This window comes from Sapajus apella, unplaced genomic scaffold, assembly GCF_009761245.1.
Source record: "Sapajus apella isolate SASKATOON/1434 unplaced genomic scaffold, GSC_monkey_1.0 scaffold1, whole genome shotgun sequence".
NCBI classification, from domain to species: domain Eukaryota; kingdom Metazoa; phylum Chordata; class Mammalia; order Primates; family Cebidae; genus Sapajus; species Sapajus apella.
The window spans coordinates 29,286,427-29,299,110 of NW_022436941.1; the positions used below are offsets into that span (position 1 = coordinate 29,286,427).

General features: G+C 36.6%; 1 protein-coding gene across 3 annotated transcripts in view; it reads right to left on the reverse strand.

Annotated features, from left to right (window-relative positions):
• Nucleotides 1-12,684, reverse strand: part of CAMK4 (calcium/calmodulin dependent protein kinase IV) — a 265,094-nt gene that overhangs the window by 93,969 nt on the left and 158,441 nt on the right. For 2 of the 3 annotated variants that reach the window (XM_032274634.1, XM_032274643.1), the window contains one exon: nt 1,836-1,908. In XM_032274634.1, coding sequence (XP_032130525.1) covers nt 1,836-1,908 — 73 coding nt within the window. Of the gene's footprint in view, nt 1-1,835; nt 1,909-5,381; nt 6,175-12,684 lie in introns of those variants that run through there. The other variant, XM_032274650.1, reaches the window with a different exon arrangement.

Here is a 12,684-nt window from a genome sequence, read left to right on the forward strand (position 1 = left end):
AAAAAAGAATAGGAATTATAAGCAATAATAACTGCTTTTTTTTTTTAAAGCATGCCAGCAATAGTCATAGAATGATGGAGAATAGGATTAAGTTTACGCACATTTGAAGAAAGCTTCAACTGAAATTGGAAAGGTCTATGTAAGAGAAGGAAATGGAAGACTTGAAACCCATTCCCTGGTGTGCAAACCTAGGCAACCAGAATTGGTAAATGTGTCATGTGTGATAAAAATCTGAAATGGGGTGGCTATTTGGGTACAGTGAGAAGATGAATTTGATATTCAATATTCATATAATCAGGAACTGTTTTGGCATCCTCTCCAGGTTTTATTCAATACCATTTCAAACTTTTCATCCCTCACTGTAGCAAAAAGATCAAAACACTTTTATGGGAAGAAATAATTTGGAAGAACTGGGCTATAAAGCCAATTAAAGTTGGTGTTGGTAGCTTAATAACAGATTTGGTTTGACTGGCTATTTCTAGAAGTCTTATACAAAGGTTTTCAATGATGAAAAGGAAAACCTTTTCATCACTGGTACAGAAGCTAATTAGATATCAGAGTCCTCCCTTCCTCCCTCCTTTCTTTCCTCCTCTCTCCCTCCTTTTCTCTTTACTTCCCTGCTTCCTGCTTTTGCTGTGGGTAAAACTCATAGGACCTGTGCTTCTGTCACTGTGGCTGATTTCTCAAGGTATTAAATAATGATTTTAGTTAAATAACTAACTCCAAATAATGGAGTATACCTCAATTCTGGATAAATTTTATAGATTTGTCTCTTTAACGGATCCTGATAAATATCACCACTCCTTGGGCCCTGTCTTGATTGTTCAACGAATAATTTGTTCTGGTTTTATATTCAATAAATGAATCACCAAATTGTTCCAGCACATATTAGACACCATTAAATATATGGGAAGCTTTTAGCCAATTGAGTCTGTTTTATACAAGCAAATATTACCTGCTTAGTACAATCCAAAAGAGCTTCTCAACAGTATATATTTTTGTAAATGTGTATGCATTTAATTCCACCATTAACTTACAAAACTTGTATTCCAAATTAAAATATTAACATATTTATTTCTTGAAAAAAGCTGCTACATTTTTTATTTCTAATTCACTCATTTCTTGTCTTGAAAGAAAATTTAATAATCTCTATGCTCCAAGGTCTATATCACATTCAACCTTCCTCCACATCTCTACCAAATTAAAACACAACAAAAGCAATGAAGAAACAAACTCAAGAATTGAGAAAGAAAGAGTTAAAGAACAACTAAAGGCACGAAAATCTCATTTTGTCTCATAATAATAGAATAGAAATTAATTTAACACACTTGTGGCATTATAGACAGGACTGCATCTTTAAGACTTTGATTAATCAATAGAAAATATCAGTTTATTCCATACATTTTTTTGAGAGGCAGTCTCTCTCTGTTGCCAAGGCTGGAGTGTAGTGGCATGATCTTAGCTCACCGCAACCTCCATCTCCTAAGTTCAAGCAATTCTTGTGCCTCAGCCTCTGAAGTGGCTGGAATTACAGGTGTGTGCTACCACTGCCAGCCAATTTCTAAATTTTCATTAGAGACGGCATTTCAGCACATTGGCAAGGCTGGTCTTGAACTCCTGACTTCAAGTAATCTGCCTGCCTCAGCCTCCCAAAGTGCTGAGATTACAGGGTCAAGCCACCGTGTGCGGCTTACTCCACATATTTTCTAATAAATATTTCACACCTTTGTGCTGTAAAATGTATGGCTTATCACACGTATGCATTTCTGAAATAATGATTCTGTAAAAGGAAGAAATGACTAAGAGTTATACCATTGCTGTTACTTTGTACTTACAGCGACTGCCTCCAGGATTTGTTTAACAGCATCTGCAGCATCTCGCTCACTGTAATATCCCTTTTCCACAATCCTGGAAAAAAAAGAAAGGAAATGCTTCTCAAGCACATTCATTCAGAAGAGTGGATATTAAAAGAAGTAAATTAATGTTACAGATGGTCTATGTAAACAATTGAAACAAGCTACGCTACTATCATGGGAAAGATTTCTACAACGTGACACTCTAAAAATATTTTGAGTTTACCTCGGAAAATGAAATGATTCTATTTTTTCTTGGCTTGAACTATCCATCACATTTGAGGATAAAACACTTTGTCTGCTTTAAACTTTGTATTGCAAATCATTCTAAACATATCCCAGTAAATATTATACAATGAAACACCCCCATGTAATTGTCAGGTAGCTTTAACTAAAAATTCACGAACAGTTTTATCTGCTTAATTACTTCTTCTCCTTCTTCATTATGTGAAAGCAAGCATCTGACATTATATAATTTCGTTTCTAAATATTTAAGGAGGTATCTCTAAAAGATAAAGGACCTTCTAAAAATCATAGTCATAATACCAATATCATACCTATAATAATAATTCCTTAATATTATCAAATATGCAGTGTTTCAAATTTCCAATTGTCTGAGACATGTTAAATTTTGTTTGTTTGACTCAGTATCCAAATAAGGTACATGAAACTTGACTGGTTGGGGTATCTCTTATTCTCTTTTAACTTGTAGTTTTTTTCTCTGTCTCTCTCTTCTCCCTCAACCCTCTTTCTCTTCCTTCATCTTTCCCTTCTCCATCGCTGTTTCATTTTTGCAATGTTTCTTTTCTGAAAGCTGGTCACTTGTTCTTGAGAGTTTCCCTGTTTGACAATGTGATTCTTTTTTTGTAAAACCTTTTAAGTTTGGGGGTACATGAGCAAGTTTGTTACATAGGTAAACTTGTGTCACTGTGCTTTGTTTTACAGATTATTTCATCACTCAGGTATTAAGCCTAGTACCCGTAAGTTATTTTTCCTGATCTTCTCTCTCCTTCTTCCCACTCTCCACCCTCCTATTGGCTTCAGTGTGTGTTGTTCCTCTCTGTGTATACATGTATGCTCATTACTTAGCTCACACTTATAAGTGAGAACATGCGGAATTTGGTTTTCTGTTCCTGCATTAGTTTGGTAAGAAAAATGGCCTCCAGTTCCATCCATGTCCTGTAAAGGACATGATCTCATTCCTTTTATATGGCTGGATAGTATTCCATGGTGTATATGTACATTTTCTTTATTCGATCTGAATCTAATCAAGACCCCAGCACTATCTATTAATAAAAAAAAAAATAGGGCAGAGAAATAGCTCCAAAGACATCAAGGGGATAGAATCACATTTGATTCTAGAGGATTACATTTCATTCTATAGCCTTGATATCGTTGGAGCTATTTCTCTGCCCTCTCTATTTTTTATTAATGGATAGTGTTAGGATCTTAATTAGATGAAGGTTGAATTTTTAGCAAATACACTTTGTAGGCAATATTGTGTATTTTCACAGAAGACACATGTTCAATTATGCTCCATTTCATGTTGTTAATGGTAATGATCAATGCCTAGATCCATCAAGTCATATTAGCAGCTTCAAGTTGGTAAAATCTCTCATTGCTTCTTCTTTGTTAGCTAAAAATTTTCTAATAATACAATTCTTTTAGGAAAGAAGGGATAAATTATTAGTTTTGTAACTTACCATTTTTCAAAATAATGAGTTCATTCACCAACATTTTCAATGACCTATTAGTGTTTTTGTTCATTTATTGGTATCACTTTGAAAGTATGAATTTAACCATGTTTGATATGTTTCAATCTGCTCTAGCCATTCCTGGGTCAGTAGTAGGCTATGCAAGTTGGCTTTTGAAGTCTTTGGTGGTTCTTTTTCTAACCAGTATAATAACATACTTTAGGCTTATTTTGTACATTTGTCGCCTTAGACCTGGAATAAGTCATTGTCTCCTAGAAGTACAATTTCTTCTTAGTGGCAGATAGTATTTTTCTAATTTTACATTTTATCCTTCGATTAAAAAATAAAAAGATATATATATGTACATATGTTCATATTTCCTCATTTCTTAGACAAACAATAACATCATATTAATATGTATTAAATGTTTTATACATGTTTTACTATGTAGTCCATTTTATTTTCCTCTTTAATTTTAATTTTCTTTTACATTTAGGAGTGTTTGTATTTTTGTTCTAATGTCTTGAACATTAGTTTCCTCTTTTTTAGTTTGTTCTGTACTCTTAACAATATTGACATTAACTAGTGGATATGATTTGGGTTTTTTGGATTTGTGTCCCCACCCAAATCTCATGTCAAATTAGAGGAGGGGCCTGGTGGGAAGTGATTGGATCATGGGGATGAATTTCTCCCTTGCCATTTTCATGACTGTGAGTGAGTTCTCATGAGATCTCATGGTTCAAAAGCATGTGGAACTTCCCTTTTTGTGCTCTCTCCTGCTCTGCCATGGGAAGATGTGGCTTGCCTCCCTTTCACCTTCTGCCATGATGGTAAGTTTTCTGAGACCTTTCCAGCCATGCAGAACTGAGAGTCAATTAAACATCTTTTCCTTATAAATCACCCAGTCTCAGGTAGTTCTTTACAGCATGTGAGAATGAACTAACATACTATCAATCCAGCTAGTATGAACTTACAATACAGATACAATACACAGCCATCAAAAAATAGCTTGAAAAAAGATAAACTTCTTGATTGCTGTATAATTAGCAACAAGTAAAAGAATATTATTTCAAAGTAATAGGAGTGAGGAAAGGAAGCCTCATTATCTTAAGTAGGTGACAATTTTCTTATGATACAAGATGTGATTTTCAGAAAATCTGACAGCAGTCTGATTTTCTCTAAATAATTGACTTGCTCTTTTTGCATGAATGTGGGCAAAGAATTTTTATTTTAATTTAAAGACTTTAAGACATGTTTTACGAGAAACGTGGTTGTTCTAGGTTGAGTTATTCAGATTTGCGGCATAATCTTTCAATTTAGAGTGTTTTTATCATTCTTTTTAAATTTCAGGAATATTTTCTTGAAGTGGAATGTTCTCTGTTCATTTTCTTCCATGGTTTTCCTCTTTGGGGTGTGCAATTATACATATGTAAGGATTTTTCTACCTTTGATTTGTATTGTTGTTCTACAGTTCTCTTATTTTTAGCTTATTTGTAACATTGTCTTATTTACATGTTTTTTGTGGGAGTTTCTTCCTGAGATGCTTTAACTGCCTAAAGGAACTTTATTCTGCTCCTTATTGTCTCTCCCCTATTGACCTCTAGCTCCATCCATGTCCCATGATCATTCTCTATTGGAATTAATGGACATCCTTTTCTGTTGCTGTCCATTTTTAAGCCAAATGGGTTTACTTAACCTTTTGACAGAGTAATAGGTCAGGATATCTTTTCCAGTTTCATGGCTCTTAACTTTCTGGTTATGTTCATGAAGCATTCAAAAATATGCCCTCATACTGCCTGAGATTTCTTCCCCTCCCCTGAGACCATTCACTTACCTTTACCGTCTCTACACTGATCAATTTGGATTCTCTTCCCAGCAGTTTTACCTACGTGTAGAACCTTTTTCCCCAAGGGGCTTTAGATTTTCATTTCCAGAGTACACAAGGCCTTGACATTGCATTCACTTTTCAGACCTTGCTGCAGGTGCACCCCTTGTACTTTTCAGAAATTTGGGTGGCAAAAATCTCTCCCAATTTCAGCTTCTTTTTTGTATTGACCTATCCTTCTTTTAAATAACTTGAAAATTTGGGAGACTTGAGTGTTTGCATACTCGGGGTCTCTCATTTGTCTTCTTGCTTCCCTTGCTTCCTTGTGTAGAGGTGAAAATTCCACTTGGCTCTTCCTGTTGTCATCAGCTGGTCCTCACTGACTCATATGGTAGGCTTCATGGAGATACCCTGTCACCTGGTTTTGCTGTAGATATTGTGAGTTTTTAATTTTTTAAAACAAACAAGTTGCTTTCTAGTCTTATGAGGAGTTTTTGGAAGACTGAAAAACAACTTTGTTGCTATGTCTAATGTTCCAGAATTTCAGGAGAAAACACATTTCTAATGTCACTGTAGATTAACAACTTCCATAAGATGACTTCAGCTGGCACAAAGTTTGAAAATGGTCAATTCAAACATAAAAGAGATAGGTTCAATGATGTTTGCAATTTTAAACAGAAATTTTTCTTGGAGTGTACCTCAAATAGCATATTTTCAGAAAGTACTTTTCTTTGATTTCTATTTTATTTAAATGTTGTGACAAGAAGTTTTAAGTTCTCAAAGTAGCTGGTATTAAAAGTTGAATTTAAAATCTATAAAATGTTTCTAAAATTGGGGATGGGGTGAGAAAAAAGCAGAACAAAACAGATATGTCAAAAATAAAAAATGTATTAGAAGAAAAGACCTCAATGGTTTTAGTTATTAAAATTCAGAAAAAAATATTGATGCAAAAATTTCAATTATCTTATTTTCCTTATTTCATTATTTAGAACATTGGCAAGAAACACAAATTCATCATCCTTTTATTTTTTGGATACTTTACCAGCACTAAGATCAAACAAAAGGAGAAAATACATTACAATATTTAGAAAATGATTATTCATTTGTTCTTGAAAATAATTTTCCAATATTTACTTATAAAACTATAAAATTTTCCAATTCATGATTAGGTTACATGGTCTACTTATAAAAATTTAATTGAAATACTTTCTGGGGATATACTTTCTGGACATTTTAAAATTAAGTATGAGGGATGGAGGAAAGAAGTACTATGTGATAGAGTTAAGTGTCTCCTCTGTGGCCTGTACCTAGAGCCTCAGGAACTTGGCTTTCTCCATTCTTGTTAACAGACTTGTTAACAGTCTTGTTAAAAGAGGGTAGTTGTTAACAGTCTTGTTAAAAGAGAGGAGTTGTTATAAAGATGTTGGAGCAGAAGAGCTGTTAAATTTCCTTGCAACCTTATATTATCTCCAGAAGAGAATAAAATCGATTACCTCCTTGCCTGCAAAAAACAGTGTGGATTTTGCCCATAGTCACTCACCCAGACTAGAGCTTTAACCACAGCTGCTTTTGCAGTAGTTTTCCAGGGGGCACTACTCATTCAAATGGCACTCCTTGTGACTGAACAGAGCCAACTTCCACAAGCATGAGCTGTCTCCCCTAGGTGTCTATTAAAGACACAGTTCTTAGAGGCATCATCGCTCTTCAGAAAGGCAGTACTTCACCCACTAGAATCTCCTCTCTATATTTTGGTTTATTATATAGTCTCAAGCTTCAGCCTAAATATCTTCTATATTTTCATTTGGGTATAACTTAGGGTTAAGCACCTACTGTGAGCTAAATGTTTATGTCTCCCCCAAATTCATATGTTGAAACCTAATCACCAATGTGGATGGCATTAGGAGGTGGGGCCTTTGGGAGGTGATTCTATCATGAAGGATGAACCCTCATGAATGGGATTAATGCCTTTGTGAAAGAGACCCTAGAGAGCTTCTTTGCCCCTTTCACCATGTGGGGACACAGCTAGAAAGTGCCATCCATGAATCAGAAAGCAGCCCCTCACCAGACACCGAATCTGCTGACCTATTTATCTTGGACTTTCCAGCCTCCAGAACTGTGGTAAATAAATTTCATTGTTTATAAGCCAGTGAGTATAAGAGATTTTGTTATATCAGCCTGAATGGACTAAGATAGTGCTTGTGTTTCAGAATATGTTCTTGTATGAATGTCTAGGGCCTGACTTGATGGAAGAGTGAATTTTCTTGAGAGCTATGTTCAGATAGGAGGGAGAGAGGAGTAGTAGGTGTATGAAGAACAGTTAATAGAAACTTTACTAATTTTTCCCACTAGGTGTTAAGTTAGTAAAATCATTTAATTAGGGGATGCATTCCAACAGATATAACTGTTCATTTATTTATTCAATAAGTATTATGGAATGACTGCTATGTGCTGGCCACTCTGTAGTGAACTGGACATGGCCTCTGCACTCATGGGGTTTCTGTTTGTATAAGCAGACAGACAACATTCAACACAGCGTGGTAGATTATGTGATAGAGGTATTCAAGAATGGACTAAGAGCTCTGAGAAAATGCAGGTAATCTATTCTGGAGGCCACATAAGGTGAGAAAAAGATTCCAGAAATAGCTATATCTCAGCTCACACCTGAAAGGTGTATAGAAATTTTCCAGATGCAGGATAGTGGGAGTTGAGGGTAGGGATAGGTATTGAAGAAGAAGGTGGTGATATTAATTCACATTCCTAACTTCCAATGTGAGCCAGGTACTCGCTCGATATAAACAGAATTAGATTTGGGCTCTGCCCCAGATGAGACCACAGATGGTGGAGTAAAGAAGGTTACAAACAAAAAAACATTATCATAGATGTAATGTACATTATGTAGGGTTTGAACAATCCAGGGATTTATTAATTCTGTAGTGAGAAACAGTGCCCACTGAGTAGACAGGTGTACGAAACACAAGTGCCTCCCCACCTCATCTCAGTGTGAACTCCACATACTGTATCTTGGCCACCCATCATCCTTCAACTGCTTCTCTTCCAGGCAGCTGCTGCTAAAAGGAGTTATGTTCCCAGATGATACTTTAAGCAGACTGTCACAGGGTTAGGTTTCTGGAACTCAGACATCCTATTTTAAATATTTTATAAGTTGAGCTGCTACCCAGGCTATCCATGGCTGACTAAAAAGTTCAACAGCAATGAATTTCTCAAGTTGTAAATGGAGATTTACAACTTAGAAAGTGATTACAGGTGAAGATGTTACTGACCAGGCAAAGGAAAGTAAAAGCTTGCAATTTGTTTCTTTCAATTTCAGGGTATGACATCAGTAAACATGTTTGTCTGAAGCTTTCTGTGGTAAAATTATTAGCTTTCTCACTAGACTGTTGCTTGGATCACTCACAGAACCTAGTTGCAAGAACTGCCCATAGTCAGTAAATATTTATGGACTAAATACCAATTGCCAAGTGAATGGATGTCAGAAAAATGTCAGATCATAGATATTTGGACAATACTTTTGTCCATGTTCATTATCACGGGGAACAAAAGCACTGGACTCAGAAGTGATTCCCATCACAAGTATATTGGCCATGACTCCAGGGGAAGAACAGCTGTGTGGATGCTTCCCAGAGGACAATGCAATAAGTGAAAAGATCATTGCTAGCTTTAGGAAGAAACTCAGTTACATGGTTTTAGATATTGTTGGAATACCATGAATCTTTTACAAAACTTATTTTAAACAAATTCAAAGCAATTTAAATTCTGTAAAACTGAGTAATTGTTTCATGAAGTGACACATAATAATTCCTTTGTACAATTTAGCTGGCGTCTCAAAAAACTTGCCAATGAAATTGAACCGTGGATAGACAGTCAAGGTTTTATAGCTTCATACGAAATATACTCATGACTAAGTTTTAGAAGCAACGAAATATTTAATCATTGTAGGGGTTTTAAAGCTATAAAAATAGAGGGATAATTTTGGCTGGTATTTTTGTTTTTTCATATTTAAACATAGTTATTGCTGTATTTCTCTTCAGATTTAGTAAACTAATTTCTGTTTCGTGCTTTGAAAAATAATAAGGAAGCAGTTCAGATGCTACCAGCATTTTAAGATAATTGTCACAGGCCCTGGGCCATGTGGTTTGCCTCTCTGTGCCACGCACGTAATTTCCCAGTCATCCATTGTGGGCTAGGCCAGAGGGCTCAGAGCTCAAAACAAAATGTCTTCTATGATTTCAATCACAACACTGATCCAAAAGGCTGCCCTAAGACTCCAGTTCCTATAGGCCCTCAGCCGCCAGGGGGCCTAGCAGACATCTCGAGATCTGGGAAGGAAGCACAGAAGGTGGTGGTGCATTTCCTCAAGCTCCTCCACTGAAACCCTCTGGCTTCAACAGGCCCTCTTACTCCATGACTCTGCCTTTTACTTCCACTGCTCGGTGTGCTGGTGCCGTGCTTTTCTCCCCAGCTGGTGTGTTTTTCCTCCCATCATTTAAAAATTATAGGATGAAAAACTACAGGCAATGCCTATTTCTCTCTATGGAGCTGCTGTAATAGATGACTCTTGTGCATTTGCTTCTGTCACACTAATTGCCACAAATTGAATTGAGCGCATCTCCATCCAGGCAGTTAACACGCGCACAGCAGCTGAAGAGCTCTAATCTGATCATATCCTGAGGCCCCAGACTTCCTGGCACATAGATTAGGAGCCCTACTGCTCTGCCCACCACTTGCAGCTTTTCCTCAAATGGCTGTGTAATAACTGTAGATGACTAGGTTTATGTGAGAAAGATATTGGTCTGAAGGGAATGTGCACTGAAGGATCAAACGACAGAGAGTAAAAGCCCCAAATAATATAAAGTTTTAGGAACCATGTCTTAAGGGATTCCCAGTACAGCACTATGCTGTTACATACAAAATTATATCAAAATGAAATCTGCTGTACTCTGTGTAAATCTACCACTTCCTTATAAGTTGCAATCACAGCTTCTCATTTTATTGATGTCATCGTTGTCTGTTTTGGTGCTTCTTCTAAGAATTTTCCTTCCAAAGAATATTAAGTTCATATACTTTTCAAAAAAGTACTAGCACCTGTTACATTTGAATACTAAGAAGAAAATCAGGGAATTGTGGATCAATGCGGGTGCTGGCCAGGGAGCCGACAAAAGAAAGAGGAGGTCAAATCAAATTGCAAATCTGGCAATGGGCCTAAGAGAATCCCAGCCTACTTTCCTCATCCTATAGATAAAAGTCCTGACTCAAAGATATTATATCTATTGCTCAGGAGCACACTGTTTATTTAATCATTCGCTTGACAAATATCTAGCCCCAGCTTGCTTTGTGCCTAGCCCAGCTTTTAAAATCGAGACTAAGATGCTCATATTTTGTCCAACAGTGCGTAGTCTTACTTTTGAACGTCATTTTGCCACAAGAGGCCCTTCCTTCTGGCCTCCACCTAATTTCTGATTTCTCACATAAGAGTCAGCTCAAAAGATTTTTGCCCCTTCCTGAAGCTGTTTCTGACTTACAAGACCCCCTTGTTTTGCACTCTACACACTGTTTTGTACTCTACACACTCTATACCCTAATTACAGCACTTATCATCCCCACATGAATACTTTAAGCTGAATATGGAGCCAATCTCTAACAAACGCAAAACATCTGATGATCTCTCTTTTATGTCTTGATCCTTATTTTTATTTCTATTTCCTAGCCCTCATTAAAAAAAAATGTGATATTGTGTTCATTATTATAATCCCTAACATGCTTTTCTTGGAAGGTGACGGTACCTTAATAAATATTAGAGTCCATATCACATTTTTACTTTCCCTTTTTAGACTATGAGCTCCTTGAGAGTGGAGACAACATACAGCGATTAACACATTGCTGGGAAGAGAACAAAGTAGGTGGTAAAGCCAGTATGGCAATGTGAGACCAGACTGCAAGTGGGCTTTTTTGTCATGTTTAAAAGTATTGACTTTAAGTGAAGGTAGTGAGTAGCTTTCTGAGCTAACCTGATCAAATCTATGCTTTAAACACAGATAGATGAAAAGGAATAAAACTAACACTCTCTAGGAGTCTACTGCAATGGGAGAGAATGCAAAGGCACAACAGGGCAGAAGCACTGGGAAAGGGAAAGGGAACAGATTTTTAAAGCTGCTCAGAGGAATAATTATGGGGAAGAGAGAAAGGAAAAGGGAAGAATTAATGTTGATTAGTTTAGTTGGTGATTCAGTTCACAGGAAAGGGGAGTGAAATTGAGAGAGCGATGCCGAGTTCATTTGATTTAGAGGGGCTAACAGGACTTGGTGAGAAGCCTAGTAGACTGCTGAAAATACAGTTTTCATCTCTGCTGAGACTGTAGCCAGCAGTGTGGCTCAAACTACAGGTGAGTGTCAAATTTATCTACCAAGAATATAGGAAGAAGTTTAAGGGAAACTTAAGAGGTGGAGAGGGGAAGAGAAACTCAGGAAAGAGATCAAGAGAGAGAAAGCTGAAAAGTTGGATGGAAGTCAAGAGAAAAAGAGATGCTGTCCAAAGCTCCATGAATGATATGGAGGGGTAAACCAGTAACATATAATGCTACAGACCAGTCTCCACATATGCATAGCCTTCAGCATTAGCAGACCTTTAGTGCTCCTCAAAAACCCTTATTCTTGCCCTTGTCTGTTCTCACAATCACCCTTAAAATCTTCATCACTTCCTTCTTGAAGTGCCCTATTCCATTCTTTTCCAGTTAGTATTAGGAGATCAATTTCCCTTCTTTAACAATACTGGAAAAGTAAAGGCTATCAAGATAGAACTACCCAAACCTCTCATACCCCACCACACTTCTGTTTCCAGCCCTAGGAAATCACTGCTTTGCTTCTATTTATAAATTTTTCCCCTTCTTGAAATTCCTTATAAAGTCATAGAGTCATAGAATATACAGTCTTCTGTGTCTGGCTTTTTTCCCCTAGCATAAACTTTTTAAAGTTCATCCATGTTGTAGTGTCTATTGAAGAAACATTCCTTTTCATTGCTGAATTGTATTTCATTGTACATATTGTTCATTACCCACTTGACGACATTTAAATTATCTCCCCTTTTGTAATACATCTAATTCCAGGTGTAGGCATCCATCTGGCCCCACTGTACTGCCTCTATGGAACTCAAAGAGCAAGGGGAACCGACAGACTTGCTAATGCCCATAACATCTGCTGTGCCAAAAATAACAAAGTCCTTTGTCTCTGATCCAGGAATCATGTGTTTTCCAGCATCCATAAAGAATAATAGGCTAATTTATTAGTTTATAAGTAAG